Source organism: Sycon ciliatum, chromosome 13 (assembly GCF_964019385.1).
Source record: "Sycon ciliatum chromosome 13, ocSycCili1.1, whole genome shotgun sequence".
Taxonomy (NCBI): Eukaryota; Metazoa; Porifera; class Calcarea; order Leucosolenida; family Sycettidae; genus Sycon; species Sycon ciliatum.
This window is the reverse complement of record NC_088655.1, coordinates 6,531,774-6,546,432: the sequence shown is the minus strand read 5'-3', so window position 1 is coordinate 6,546,432 and position 14,659 is coordinate 6,531,774. Positions and strand designations below refer to the sequence as shown.

The window sequence follows — 14,659 nt, the reverse complement described above, 5'->3', positions numbered from 1 at the left end:
GAGAGAGAGAGATGTGGAAGGAACTATTTTCCAGTCTGTTGTAGGTAACTCCTGTAACAGTGCATTTACATGTATATACTAGCACAATATACATTGGCAGCTTCTCACTTGCTTTTCGGAAGCATTTCGAAAACTGGTGTAAAATTGTATCCAGACTTTTGTTTTGCTGGGAAATTCTCACTTGGACAATTTGAAGAATCATGTGATCCCGTATTGACCTCAATTTTTGTGTGTTTTTGTTCTATTTGCTTATCAGGTTGAGTATCATCCCTACTGGCATGAGGACGACTTGGTTAAGTTCTGTCAAGAGCGCAACATCACCTTCAATGGCTACTCTCCAATGAGCTGCCCGGACTACGCCCCTCCGACACACGGCTGGTCACACTCGGCGCTCCAAGAACCCGTTGTCATGCAGGTGAGGCTGGTGTGCTTGAGTTTTCTACTCAGTTAAAGAGGAACATGAGAAACGGAGAAAATTCATCCGTACACTCATACCTCGGATATGCGGACACCAAAGTTACAAGACGGGTAATTTGGTCTGCCTGGTACTCTTTGGGTGAGTTTTAATAGCACTACTCTGCTGTCCCTTTTTCGTGGAAAAAGTTACGTTACATGGCAAAACTATGGCCTTTCCCCATCAAAATGTATGTGATTCGGAGTTACGGACATTTCAAAGTAACTCGCAGTGTCCGGTCTCGGACCGCCCGGATAAACGAGGTATGAGTGTAGTTGTAGTTGTCTTCGGGGCTCCACATATAAAACAGAGTATGATAATATCCATGCATTTCTACTCACCTATCCAAACAAATCATCATAGCAGTGTACTCCTTAGCTCTACATGTGTGTTATGTGTCTTGCATAGTGAGATCAGGATGATGGGGTGATGGCTAATTGAGCCATGCATTCTGCACTGTTGCTTTCGATTTCGAAACTGAAGCGGACTGACCAAAATAGATATGAGGAAGTGCCACGCCGTGTGGCTTCAAGTTGACTGCATCCCCGCACGTGTACATGGGTTTGTTGTGTTGACTGCAGCCCTGCACGTGTACATGGGTTTGTTGTGTTGACTGCATCCCTGCACGTGTACATGGGTTTGTTGTGTTGACTGCAGCCCTGCACGTGTACATGGGTTTGTTGTGTTGACTGCATCCCTGCACGTGTACATGGGTTTGTTGTGTTGACTGCAGCCCTGCACGTGTACATGGGTTTGTTGTGTTGACTGCATCCCTGCACGTGTACATGGGTTTGTTGTGTTGACTGCATCCCTGCACGTGTACATGGGTTTGTTGTGTTGACTGCAGCCCTGCACGTGTACATGGGTTTGTTGTATTGACTGCATCCCTGCACGTGTACATGGGTTTGTTGTGTTGACTGCATCCTCGCACGTGTACATGGGTTTGTTGTGTTGACTGCAGCCCTGCACGTGTACATGGGTTTGTTGTGTTGACTGCATCCTCGCACGTGTACATGGGTTTGTTGTGTTGACTGCATCCCCGCACGTGTACATGGGTTTGTTGTGTTGACTGCAGCCCTGCACGTGTACATGGGTTTGTTGTGTTGACTGCATCCCCGCACGTGTACATGGGTTTGTTGTGTTGACTGCATCCCCGCACGTGTACATGGGTTTGTTGTGTTGACTGCAGCCCTGCACGTGTACATGGGTTTGTTGTGTTGACTGCATCCCCGCACGTGTACATGGGTTTGTTGTATTGCCCTGGATGATAACATGTTTGCTGTCATCATCAATCTGACCTCACTTACCACACATTCTGACAAGGCAGGAACCCTCGCATATACCGTGGGAGCAATGCAGTGTCCAATGTGTGCTGGCTGGTTGAACAGTCATACTGGCTGGTTGAGCAGTCATGCTGGCTGGTTGAGCAGTCATGCTGGCTGGTTGAGCAGTCATGCTGGCTGATTGGGTAGTTATAATGGTTGATCGAGCAGACATGTACTGGCCGTCATGTCTGAGCATTTATGCGGCAGGGAATAATTTGCTTTCAATCGTTTGCATAGCAATTCTGCTACACAAAATCAAACTTGAATAGCAATTCGAAAATGTTGCATAGCAATTTTCTTCAACACTTGACAGCATTGTCATTCTGGAGAGCTGATCAGAGTGCAAGCTCAGACCCCAAGTACACTGTCATACCTTAGACTCGCTTACTTGCAAACCTAGCCTGGTGGTGCCAGCATGCATAGCCTGGTGCCAGCATGCATAGCCTGGTGGTGCCAGCATGCATAGCCTGGTGCCAGCATGCATAGCCTGGTGGTGCCAGCATGCATAGCCTGGTGCCAGCATGCATAGCCTGGTGCCAGCATGCATAGCCTGGTGCCAGCATGCATAGCCTGGTGCCAGGATGCATAGCTCAGCACTTTTGAATCCGCGTGCATCTACCTCATCCCTAAGAGACACACCCGGCATGTACACTGTGCTTCGAAGAGTACAGTGAAAAATTAACATGCATCGCAGTTTTCTGCGACACTTATCTGAAGTTGCTTCGCACCTTAGAAGATTTGCGTAGCAAACTGAGATGCGATACCGGTTAAATTACTCCCTGTGCGGGTTGACGGAGCAGTCTTTTTGGCTATCTGAGCAGTCATACTGGCTGTCTGAGCAGTCATGCTTGCTGCACCGCCTCAGCATTCATACTGGTTGACCGAGCAGTCGTATTGGCTGTCCGCGCAGTCATACTGGCTAGCTGGGTAGTCATACTGGTTAGCTGGGTAGTTATACTGGTTAGCTGGGTAGTCATACTGGTTAGCTGGGTAGTCATACTGGTTAGCTGGGTAGTTATACTGGTTAGCTGGGTAGTTATACTGGTTAGCTGGGTAGTTATACTGGTTAGCTGGGTAGTTATACTGGTTAGCTGGGTAGTTATACTGGTTAGCTGGGTAGTTATACTGGCTAGCTGGGTAGTTATACTGGTTAGCTGGGTAGTTATACTGGTTAGCTGGGTAGTTATACTGGTTAGCTGGGTAGTTATACTGGTTAGCTGGGTAGTCATACTGGTTAGCTGGGTAGTTATACTGGTTAGCTGGGTAGTCATACTGGTTAGCTGGGTAGTTATACTGGTTAGCTGGGTAGTTATACTGGTTAGCTGGGTAGTTATACTGGTTAGCTGGGTAGTCATACTGGTTAGCTGGGTAGTTATACTGGTTAGCTGGGTAGTTTTACTGGTTAGCTGGGTAGTCATACTGGTAAGCTGGGTAGTCATACTGGTTAGCTGGGTAGTTATACTGGTTAGCTGGGTAGTTATACTGGTTAGCTGGGTAGTTATACTGGTTAGCTGGGTAGTTATACTGGTTAGCTGGGTAGTTATACTGGTTAGCTGGGTAGTTATACTGGCTAGCTGGGTAGTTATAGACCCCTTTCCGGATCGCCGCGAATCTCTATGGTTACCGAGAAATTCAAACTTTGGTGGGCAAGAAGAACCACTCTACTAATTAGTTACTTTGTCTTTTTAGTTGGTTGGATCTATTTTGTCGTCCTTTCCTTTTAGTTTCAGCCATGGTGCAGACCTGTGCCGTCATAGGATGCACAAATAGGTATACGCGTGGCTGTGGAGGTGGTTTCCACCGATTTCCAACAAATCCCAAGCGCAGGGGACTCTGGATTGCTGCAATTCGCCGTAAAGAAGCTGATGGATCGCCCTGGACACCAGACACTGACGAGCGAGTCTGCAAGAAGCATTTTGTTCTTGGCAATCCGAATGCAAAGGAAGCAAAGGATGACGAGTCCCATCCTGACTATGTGCCGTCCTTGAAGCTCGGTTATGACTCCGCGAACCCTGAAACAGCTACGTCAAAAATCGATCGTTCTGTCCGACGTGAGAAGTTTACTGAGCTGAGGAAAAAGAAATTGGCTGATGCTGCAAGGCTGAAGCAGAAAGAAGAGGCAAGGAAGGCAAGCCAACGACATGGTGTTTCTCATGACCACTCGTACTTCGCCAAACTTCAACTGTCCTCTCCTATTTTCAAGGTAAGAAAAAACTTCTGACTGATTCTGTACGTTGAGTAATTCAAAATTTAGTTGTTTGTACGTTATGAATTTCATACGTTGCAATCAGCTTGTGCCCCTGATGCATCGATGTTGTACGATGCTGGAAGGTCCCCTTCTTGGAAAGGCCATGCACACTCCATTGGCCAGGCCAGAAAGACGTTATTCTTCAGATGCATTTTGAAATTTCTCTTTCTAGATGATGGTGTCTGGAAGAATTAAATTATTTTTTCGAGAATCATAAAGTGTAGGTGTATGTCTACTTGTTTGTTGCTCAGAACTCAACCGGGATGTCCAGTCTTCTGAATCTTCAAGTGCCAACTATTGCTCCTATCAAGGTGTCTACAGGTAAGGTGTCTGCTGTCTTGGCCTTCAAGTAGTGTCATATCTGTGATTGGTTTCAACTCTTGTCGCATGTGTACAGTAGTGAGTGAAAATGCTGCGGGTCCCATATTGGTTCAATAATTATTGTACGTTTCTAAGATGTCCTGACCCTGTGTAATATCGGTAGATTGTTTCTGATCCCTGTTCTTTGAATTGCACCTGGACGTCATGGACGAAACGTACCTAATCTTCTCCATTGCATCACTCCCATTTGGAGGGTTAGATGTTATGTGCCGGTACTGTGATCTCACTTGTCCCTGGTCAATTGTGACGTGATTTGTGTTATCTTTCTCTTCCATGTTCTACAGCATGTGGACCTGATGAACCCTACACCTCGGACACTGATCGTTTGGAAGAGGAATGCAAGAAGTTGAGGGCGGAAGTTGAACGGCTAAAGCGGCGTTGCGGGGAACTAGAGACTGGGCTTTCGAAGGCACAGTTTGGTGTGCACTGGATTGACGAGTCTGATGAGAAGTGTCGCTTCCTCACTGGTCTGCCGAACCGCTCCGTGTTCCATGCTGTCTTAGGTCATGTGCAGGAGAAGGCCGCAAAGCTCACTGCCTGGCGCGGTGATTCCACCAGTGACCCCAAGGACAACAAGCCTGGCCCTCGGATGACCAAGGACTTGTCCATTGCCAACCAGTTCTTTGCGACGCTTGTCCGGTTGCGCCATGGTATGTGTGGCGGGTTTGTGGCAGCCCTGATGCAAATGCCTGACTCCACGTTCAGCAGGATGTACTCCACGTGGATTCTGTTTCTGTCCCGTGAGCTGTCTTTCCTCTTCCCGTTCCCGTCCAGACAACTTGTGGACAAGTTCATGCCACCGTGCTTTAAGTCCAAGTTTCCGCAGACGAGGATTATCATTGACTGTTTGGAGATCCAGATGGAGCGCCCAACTTCTCTCCTGAACCAGTCGATCACTTACTCCAGCTACAAGAGCCGGAACACCATGAAGATTCTTGTAGGTGTTTCACCTGCTGGTCTTGTGACTTTTGTGTCGGATGTTTGGGGTGGCCGAGTCAGTGACAAGGTCATCACAGAGCAGAGCGGTCTGTTGCAGCTTCTGGAGAAGGGTGACAGTGTCATGGCTGACAAGGGCTTTGACATCGAGGTGCCTCTTGCTCTCCATGGAGTGAAACTGAACATCCCGCCAAAGCTCGGTGCTGATAGCCAGATGAGCGCCCAGAAGATCGAGAAGACCTGCCGCATTGCAGAGCTGCGTATCCATGTCGAACGGGCTAGCGGACGTGCACGTTGCTACCGTGTCCTCAACACTGTGTTCCCTGTGAGCATGTCGAGTCTGTCGTCTCACATCGTGAAAGTGTGCTTCTTCCTCACAAACTTCGACGCCCCGCTAGTAAATTGAAGAGACATGTGAATCACTATATTCAAGTTCTATCTTCTTTTGTTCTCTTTATTATGGTCTATTTTTCAGCACACTATAATAATAATAATAACCACTCTTATTTTACTTCGGTTTCTCCAACAGACGATTCGTCTTATTACTGGAGCCCGAAGGGAGGTGCACAGTTGGAATCATTTTTCTGAACATATCAGAGCAGGATCGGAGCTGGATTCGCACGCTATCTTCACATGTAATGTAAATACAAAGTACGGCTACATGGCGCGGCGGAAGCACAGTGCTCCGGTCAAGTAAAGGTCTCTGGTTCGAAGTAATATTTTCTGGAAGTGCCATAGCTTGTGAATATGAACGTACCAACTGCTGCTAGGTCACTGGCTGCGTGCGTGTTGTTTGTGGGGTTGTGATGTGATAAAGAGTGCATTGTCTCCACTCCCCACCGCATGGCAGGCGGCAAAGTGGAAATGGTGGCGTATGCCACGATCAAGCAAAGGTCTCTGGTTCAAAATACTATTTTGTGTAATTCCCAAAGCTTGTGAATATGAACATACCAAATGCTGCCAGGTCACTGGCTGGGTGCATGTTATTTGTGGGGTTGGGATGCGATAAAGAGTGCACTGTCACCGCGATTGTCACCGAAGCAAGTTGGTACGGGCTACCAGAAGTAGCATAATATCCAGCCAATATTTATAATGACAGACAGGTACAAGGATGTGTGCGATGTCATCCATAGAATTCCGCACAATAACAGAAAAATCGATCGGAACCGCTATGTACAGAATTAAGTTTCAATGCTGGGAACATGAGAAGGTTCCGAGCATATCCCTCGCAGAAGATGGGGCATTGCTGTACAAAGTTCCAAAAAATCTAGCGAAGCAAAATAGATTGAAATCCCTATGTACAGAATATAAACACAAAAATATTTTTTCTTGTCATTCATGACTTGTACTTTGAAAGGTACAGCTTGTGAGAGCACAGCTCTGGGATAACAAACTGCTCGTAGAAGGATGTTAACTTCATGAGCATGGTTTGCCAATGAGCGTCATCGAACATGATACGCTCTACAAGCACGCCAGCACATGTGAACACCACAAAGTCACACCACTTCACATCCATGACCGCCATCTCACCAATCACCTGGTCATAGTACTTGTGATTCTTGCATAAGTGGGCTGACCCGTCCGCGTGGCATTCCAAGAATGACTTGCCAGGGAATTGCTGGGCGATCCGAGTTGGCGTGAGGTTAACAATAGATGTGCCCTGGATGGAGAAGGGGCATTTTATTTCCAGGCAGCCACGCTCCACCACGCCGCTCTCAAGCTCCTCCACAACGATTCCATCAGAACTCGCACCAATGAAGTGGTAGTCACGATGGAGGCTAAGACCACACTCTCTTACGGTGATGTTCTTTCCATCTTCGAGTGCCACACTGAGGTACATGTCCCTCGCCCTGGGCTCATTCTCCACTCCCCATCGCATGGCAGGTGGCAAAGCGGAAATGGTGGTGTATCCCATGATACCGGCCAGCAGCGAGACTGGCTCCTGGGCTCGAGAGCGAACGATGTCACCAAATCGTGAGCTAGTTAGGCGCCCATGACGTAGGTCGAACCACCACGAGTTGTCTGTCTGGCCTTTGGTGAAGTCTTCCACTTCCTTTTGGGATACACCGTACTTGGACAGTGGTCCGGTATATCGACCAAGGGCATCTTCACTCGTTCCACCTGGAAGCCTGTCAGAATGGAACAGGACCAATGGCGAAAGGTCCTTGGGTTGGCTAACTGGAGTAGCAGCAAGTCCTGATGACTGGTCTTCGACTTCCCAGAAATGGAAGAACCCACAGTTCTTGGCTGATGCCTTTCCCGCTGCTAATGCCTCCTGCAAGGTGAGTGCGTCAGCAGATGTGACTTGGCGGTGTGACGGTGCACGGGGATCAAACTCCGCTCGCAGCTGCTTCCTCTCCACTTCATCATCAGTCATGCCATGGCAAGCTTTCACAAACTCCATATTGGCGAGTGGCTGAGGATCGACATGCTTCTTTGGAGGCTGATTCCAGCGCATAGGTTGTGACGTTTTAGACAACTCCACGGGTAGCTCCACTAGATTCCTTTTTGCAGCGGATTCAATGAAGAAGAGTAGGGCAGCAACATGATTGCACGCCTCTCCCAGCCTAACATAAACAACAACCGCACACGCACACCATGCACGGGAGACAACAAATATATGCCAACGTCAGATAGAGCTGTCAGAACTCATCACATCACAAACTTGTTGAACAAAGAAGTTATTATAACAATCATCTGCAAAATACATGTCACTACAAAGGAACTATCACAGCACAGGTAAGGAGGAAGAGTTATAATAGGATTTATCAGTGCCGCAGGTCAACTGTCACATTTGGACTGAAGAAAACACACCAACTCGTAGTGCGTTTCTGTGAAAACACTTACCCGGCAATACAGCTGCATTGCGCAGCGTAGACTTCACCAGTCTCAGTGTTCAACGACACATACACGGTGAGCGGTGTATCACACGACAAGGAATGGTGGACGTAAGCACGGAGATAGGAGATTGCCACACCGTTCTCCCCAGATGCAGGATATTGCTTGCTCCACACATTCTTCACAAAGCCATCGGCAAAAAATTGGTACGCCTTCAAAGACCTGTTGCCAACAAAATTTCCAAAGACACATTTGGAGAAAAGAGACAATATTAGGGATGTGCAATTCAGGGGTTCCCTAGCTGAATTCCTTCACTGATTAGACATTGATGGCAACTGATTCGAAAATGCTAGTTGACCTCAGTTACAGTAGGTCTTTCAACAAAACTTGACACACACTGACTTTGTCTTGAGAGATTACGAATTCAAACTGCCTACTATCACAACGTACCCACACCGCCCATGTTCATTACTCACCTAAATGCCTTCATGCTCTCCATATCAAACGTCTTGTCTCGTCCATAGACCAAGTACGTCAATAAATCCATGAAGTGGAACCGCACCACAGCAGCACGAAACTCCTTGCACCAGTCTTGCACCTCGTTGAAACGAGGCAACGAAGACAAAGTGCCCCGAACGTCTTGAGTTATATACTGCAGTCCAACGGAAGCACCAGAGGACGACGCATCAGCAGCACCAGCCAAACCAATCTTGGACATCGACACCAAGCGCTCCACGATGTCAGCCTTCTTTGTTGCTCCAGTCAACCGAACATCCAGAAATTTGGCAATTTCCTTCAGTTCGGCCACCTTCAGCGTCGCAAGAGAAGTCTGAACCCCAACAAAATCGGCATCGCTGGCTTCGGACCCTTTTGAAAGTTGTTCAGCAAGGACAGCCAGTGGCTGAGGCAAGGGTGGTGGCTGCTCAGCGGCAGCAGAGTCAGGGATGACAGCAGACATTGTTGCTTCCTGGTTGAAAAATTACTTTCACTGCAGTTTGGGCTGAACTTCTTGCCCACCAAACATTTTTGCGCGTCACCCGTTGCCATGCAACGCGCACTGTGTTCTATCCGGAAAGGGGTCTATACTGGTTAGCTGGGTAGTTATACTGGCTAGCTGGGTAGTTATACTGGTTAGCTGGGTAGTCATACTGGTTAGCTGGGTACTTATACTGGTTAGCTGGGTAGTTATACTGGTTAGCTGGGTAGTTATACTGGTTAGCTGGGTAGTCATACTGGTTAGCTGGGTAGTCATACTGGTTAGCTGGGTAGTTATACTGGTTAGCTGGGTAGTTATACTGGTTAGCTGGGTAGTCATACTGGTTAGCTGGGTAGTTTTACTGGTTAGCTGGGTAGTTATACTGGTTAGCTGGGTAGTTTTACTGGTCGTGTAACGTACATGGACATGCTGTCGTAATATAGGCATCTCAAAGTGGCTTCCTTAGAACAAATTTGGCACTGATCTTTGCACTCAGTTGCAACTTGTTTCATACTCATTCTCCCAGATTCAGAATGCAAGTAACCCAACATTGTGTCCGATCTTTCCAAAGCAGAGACCGGTTGGCCTATGCTTGACTGCCCCCAGACTAGCCAATCTGTTTTACCTACCTTTGTCTTTTCTCAATTGTTGAGAGGCAGATGGCATTCAGTGCAGATAGAAAAAGGCGCTCATGTGTGGACGTCCACATATGCATCTGTGTGTGTTTGGAGGGGGGGGGGGGGGGTGGGCGTCCATGCGTGCATGAGCGTGCGTGTATGTTAAAATGCATCCGTAAGTGGATATGTTTTGCTGTATCAGTTGGAAGTATCAATAGCTCCATGCTTCCAGTTCCCCCAGCCAGTATTTCATCACAAGGTTTTCTATGTTCTATGGCACTATGGCAGGCATAGTGTGATGGTCTAACACCATGGTTGAGAACCAGAGGGTACCAGGTTCAAGTCCTGCTTGGAAGCGGAAGGAATTTTTCCAGCACCGTTTCGGTTCTCCATCTGCGCCTTGATCCTAGGGGGTGGTGGCGTTCTTACGGATACGAAGAAGCGGAAGGAATTTTTCCAGCACCGTTTCAGTTCTCCATCTGCGCCTTGATCCTAGGGGGTGGTGGCGTTCTTACGGATACGAAAACTCCGCTTCCAGCTGAGTCTCGTGCAAACCGTGTAGTTTTCTTATTTTCCATAATGGCGACACTGGGCTTCTAGGACATATACCTATTCATACCCAGCTGAACCAGTCCGGTTGGTCGGGCCATGGCCGGACCAACGTTTTAGCTGCCAACGTGTGTTTTTTGCTGAGGTCATGTGTATACCCTCCATAATCCATATCATACACAAACTGTATGACCGGACTAGGGTATGGCCGGACCAATTGAAAGCTACTTCCGCCGATCCTGCAGTACTCATTTTGTGTTTTCTGTGTTGGCATCATTATCTCTGTGCTGTGCTGGTGAGTGTGCAAGGGACGAAACAGTTCTGTTCGCAGAATGAGCAGTCTGTGCTGTATATTATGTTTGTTTGTATTTCTAGATTGCTCAAGTACACAGTGCCGATCCCAGTCAGGTGCTGCTGGCCTGGGAGCTGGCCCACGGCGTGGTGGTGAACCCGAGAACCCGCAATCCGGACCACATGACGCTGAACTTGCAGTTTGAGAAGGTGAAGCTGAGCACTGACGAGATTGCCAAGATCGCTGCCATCGTACCGCCGGAGAAGAACAAGGTTTGCCCTGACCCTCACCAGTACAAGTAGTGTTTAGTCACTTGTTCAACTGAACAGTTTCCGTATAAGTTATTTTATATGACGTCAGTGTTCTGTCTGACACTCGCCTTGTGCATACCAGCCAGACTAGACACAGGACGGTGTTATAATTTTTTACTTTTTCTTCTACCATCTCAGTGTGTATAGACCTCTCTGCACCAAGTTATAAGTTCTTGCTCTCATATTGGCCTTTGGCCAGCGAGCCAGATCTGTTTTCAAGAATTTTTTATTAGGAATTTTTCTTCTAGTTGTGGCAGAGTGTGTAATGTATTCATGCCCGGGTATGTGACAATGCCCGATTACAGGATAACCAGACCTGTATTGTCCTTGCTGGCAAGGAATCTCATGTTTTTTGCATCGTGTGTGTGTATGTGTGTGTGTGTGTGCACGCACATGCGTGCATGTGTACTCGTGCTATCCAGAGCAGTCAAACCTTCTTGAAACGTCCATGATATGGTCACATGCTATGGTGCAATAGTATGGTCACATGGTCCGTATCACATGGCATAGTCATATGACTCCTATCACATGATATGGTCACATGCTATGGTGCAATGGTATGGTCACATGATTCGTATCACATGACATAGTCATATGACTCCTATCACATGATATGGTCACATGATCCATATCACATGATAACTATGGTGGCTTTGTATCGTAAAAATAATTACATCTCCCTAGCAAGAAAAACTTGGGATGCTCCGTAGGACTCAGATATCTGGTTAATTTCCCTACCGTGTTTCTCCAAACGACTATAAGTCGCACCACCACCCCTACCCATTTTTTCTCAGCGACATTATCTCAATGTGTGTACTGTAAGACATGTATATATAACGAGAAGCAAATCTAACGTTTTAACGGATGACATTTCTTCGTTATAATAAGATCCGTTGAGGCCGTACTGCTTCATATATGCTGTGTGTGGATATGGCAGAATACTGCAAGATCGTTAACATATCTTCTCGTTAACCTATGAATTTTGGACAATCCTTAAATTTGCGACTCGTTATAATAACATGTCTTACAGTAGATTATTGACCGATTAGGAGATCTTTACTTGCTTCATAGACTGAGTAAAGACCGAGGTCCCCTAGGCTTAGGTCTCTCACGAGGTCGTTACCGTATAGCATGTCTAGACCGACTATAAGGTCTTCTCCAAAAGGCGTCATAGAAGCAGTCAAATCTACATGTAGTTAACCCATGCACACGCATGCTGGTGGTGGAGCTCCGGAGTGCTGCGAGTGCGTGCCATGTGACCACCTCGTGACTAAGCCGCGTGCGCAGCGTGTGGCCTGGCAAAATTTTAGGGACAATCGTGGATGTTGCGTCTAATTATTTGGAGACATGTTTTGCTGAGCTGTCTTTGTGCGAAGGAGCGTTCTTTGCAGTTGCAGTTTCTGTGTCAAGTCAAAGTTTTTTCCCTCCCTCCCACCCCTTTTGAAGTGACATTTTTTTCTCCGGTTGCGGGGGGGGGGGGGCAAACGGGCCTTTTATTATGTCTGTATGTTGTGACGCCTGATGCCAGGCAGTCGTGTGAGTCCTCGGTGGGCGATTGGCTGGCCTCGGTTGCCGTTTGTGTCCCCTTGGCGGGCAAGATGATATCGGTCCACGGTGGGCAGTTTGCTGGCCTCGGTGGCAATTTGCGCACCCTGGATGGGCTGTCTGCTGGTTTAGCCCTCAATGGGCGGTTTGCTGGCCGTGGCGGCCATTTGAGCGCCCTCGGTGGGCAGTATGCTAGTTTAGCACTCAACGGGCGGTTTGCTGGCCTCGGTGGCCATTTGTACGCCCTCGGTGGGCAGTATGCTAGTTTAGCCCCCGGCGGGCAGTTGCCGGCCGCGGTGGCCATTTGTGCGCCCTTGGCGGGCAGATGCTAGTTTCAGGCATGCATCTTTACTCAATCAATTATTATCAAAGAGGATATTGAAAGCAAAAGGAAATATAGATACGAGTTGAGAGTACCGTAAAGTACCGTTGATCCTCCCTCACGCCATGTCGCTTCCCAGCTGGGTTTTCAGCAGGGGGGGGGGGGGGGGGCGGGATTTAGATCAAGGCCGTCAAGTGCAGTACGATGTACAACAACGAAGAGGATCAGACTCAATGTGCTGGATTGTGCACATTTTGATCCTGGATTGGCAAGTTTTGTGTACAGCAGTGCATGCGTCGGTTCAACATCGTATTTCGTTGTATACGCCGAAGTCGCTTCACAAGGAGAAGTTAGGCAGGGGGCGGATCAACGGTACTTTACGATAACTCTCCATCACTGTAACCAGATACTATATACAGTCAGAAAGTGCAACAACTAGGCACAACACGGACATTTATTATTGGCTCAACATCCGAGTTTCAAAGAGGATATTCGTGAATATTTGAATTGTCCAAAAGAAATCATGGCAACCCCCAACCCAAGGTGTCTATTGTATGTTTGTGCACGCCATAGTGAGCAGTACGTTGTGCGGGTGTCTGCGTGTCAGAGCATGGGTACGCCGGTGGCGCGTGTGTGCATGTGTGCGCTTGTGTCTGTCTGCGTGGGTGCACGAGTGCCGAAGCTGGGTGTGCGGGTGCATTTGGTGGTGCCTGCACGTTTACGGTTGCAGGGGCTGATGCATATTTTGACTATTTAGACAAGTGTGCAAGTGTGCAATATATTCGACTGATTTAACCCGAAGGCGAGACCAAAATAGAATCGAAATTTCCGAGCGTGACCCGTGTGCTGCAGGCGAATCTTTAATTTTTATTATTAAATTTTACTATGTGTGTATGCATTGCATTCTGGATTTTGTTTAGAGTATTTCCGGTGACCACTTTGCTGGTGGTCTGATCTACTCAACTCCCATCGCTTTAGGAACGGCATCTACGGATTCTACGCCTTAGATATTTGTAGAGTGGTGGTGTTTCTATGGATGCTGAAAACTCAGTCTAGCTGAGTCTGAAGCGAACCGTGACATTATTTCCGTTATATCAGTGAGTTGTACAAGCCCGGGGATTGTGGAGCTCCCTAGTAGTCACGTGATCAGTACTGTACATGTACATGAACGGTTTAAAAGATTGACTTCAGCTCGGTTTTACAGCAGGTGAGCCGGGGAGTCTTGATTTTTTGGTTTCACCTTAGGTAGTGGGAGATTAGTGGGGTGAAGTACTGCCCCTTCTTCGCCTTTGAAGTTTGGTGAAAAGTGCCACTCTATTTGGGGAAATACCATAATGTTTCCAATTCTGTTTTGGGAATGAGTTGTATAGACCTTCCCACTGTGTGTACTTTCCTTCGGTCAGTTTCCTTCTTTCTAATTTCGTTCCTCACCTGTACTATCCTGGAGAACAGTACGGATACAGTAAAGCTGACCTAACCAGATACCCTTGCTGCAGCCCAAACTAACCGGATACCCTTGCTGCAGCCCAAACTAACCGGATACCCTTGCTGCAGCGAAAACTAACCGGATACCCTTGCTGCAGCGAAAACTCTCCTCATCTGAAAGGATTACGCTTGATCCAGGGATGAACGTTCACTCCACAGGACCACAGGCGAAAGGATCAGGTCTGTAAATCCTTTCAGCGAAGTTGAGAAGACGCTTCCTCCGCCAGCCTGATAGTTCTGCAAGAAACCTTAATTCTCATGGCAAAATTGTACGGAACACAGAATGCGTGTGTCACGAGAGACGAGAACCCCATCAAACGCAAGTAGTTACTCAAGAGACCATGTCTAAACGCAGCCATCAAGACCAGTTTGACTTTCTA

At 47.6% G+C, this 14,659-nt stretch overlaps 3 protein-coding genes across 3 annotated transcripts; 2 read left to right on the top strand and 1 right to left on the bottom strand.

The window, feature by feature from the left end:
- Nucleotides 1-256: 256 nt before the first annotated feature.
- On the top strand, nt 257-11,273 carry LOC135829554 (uncharacterized oxidoreductase YtbE-like; the record flags this gene model as incomplete). Its single annotated transcript, XM_065341950.1, is given in 2 exon segments — nt 257-415; nt 10,700-11,273. Coding segments are annotated over 2 exon segments (378 nt in total), but the record flags the coding sequence as incomplete, so codon positions are not given.
- On the top strand, nt 3,373-6,015 carry LOC135829713 (uncharacterized). The gene is made up of 3 exons (XM_065342105.1): nt 3,373-3,982; nt 4,279-4,348; nt 4,693-6,015. The coding sequence occupies exons 1-3, from the start codon at nt 3,512-3,514 to the stop codon at nt 5,748-5,750; spliced, it is 1,599 nt and encodes a 532-aa protein (XP_065198177.1). The 5' UTR covers nt 3,373-3,511; the 3' UTR covers nt 5,751-6,015.
- Nucleotides 6,357-9,258, bottom strand: LOC135829712 (uncharacterized). Its single transcript, XM_065342104.1, has 3 exons — nt 8,659-9,258; nt 8,192-8,404; nt 6,357-7,911 (listed from the first exon to the last, which is right to left on the bottom strand). The coding sequence occupies exons 1-3, from the start codon at nt 9,138-9,140 to the stop codon at nt 6,681-6,683; spliced, it is 1,926 nt and encodes a 641-aa protein (XP_065198176.1). The 5' UTR covers nt 9,141-9,258; the 3' UTR covers nt 6,357-6,680.
- Nucleotides 11,274-14,659: the final 3,386 nt, after the last annotated feature.

Coding starts and splice junctions, on each gene's coding strand:
- LOC135829713 (XM_065342105.1), top strand. CDS start 3,512: ATGGTGCAGACCTGTGCCGTCATAGGATGCACAAATAGGTATACGCGT. Junction 3,983..4,278: donor TGTCCTCTCCTATTTTCAAG/GTAAGAAAAAAC, acceptor TTTGTTGCTCAG/AACTCAACCGGGATGTCCAG. Junction 4,349..4,692: donor TCCTATCAAGGTGTCTACAG/GTAAGGTGTCTG, acceptor CATGTTCTACAG/CATGTGGACCTGATGAACCC.
- LOC135829712 (XM_065342104.1), bottom strand. CDS start 9,140: ATGTCTGCTGTCATCCCTGACTCTGCTGCCGCTGAGCAGCCACCACCC. Junction 8,405..8,658: donor GAGAGCATGAAGGCATTTAG/GTGAGTAATGAA, acceptor TGTTGGCAACAG/GTCTTTGAAGGCGTACCAAT. Junction 7,912..8,191: donor CAATGCAGCTGTATTGCCGG/GTAAGTGTTTTC, acceptor TGTTTATGTTAG/GCTGGGAGAGGCGTGCAATC.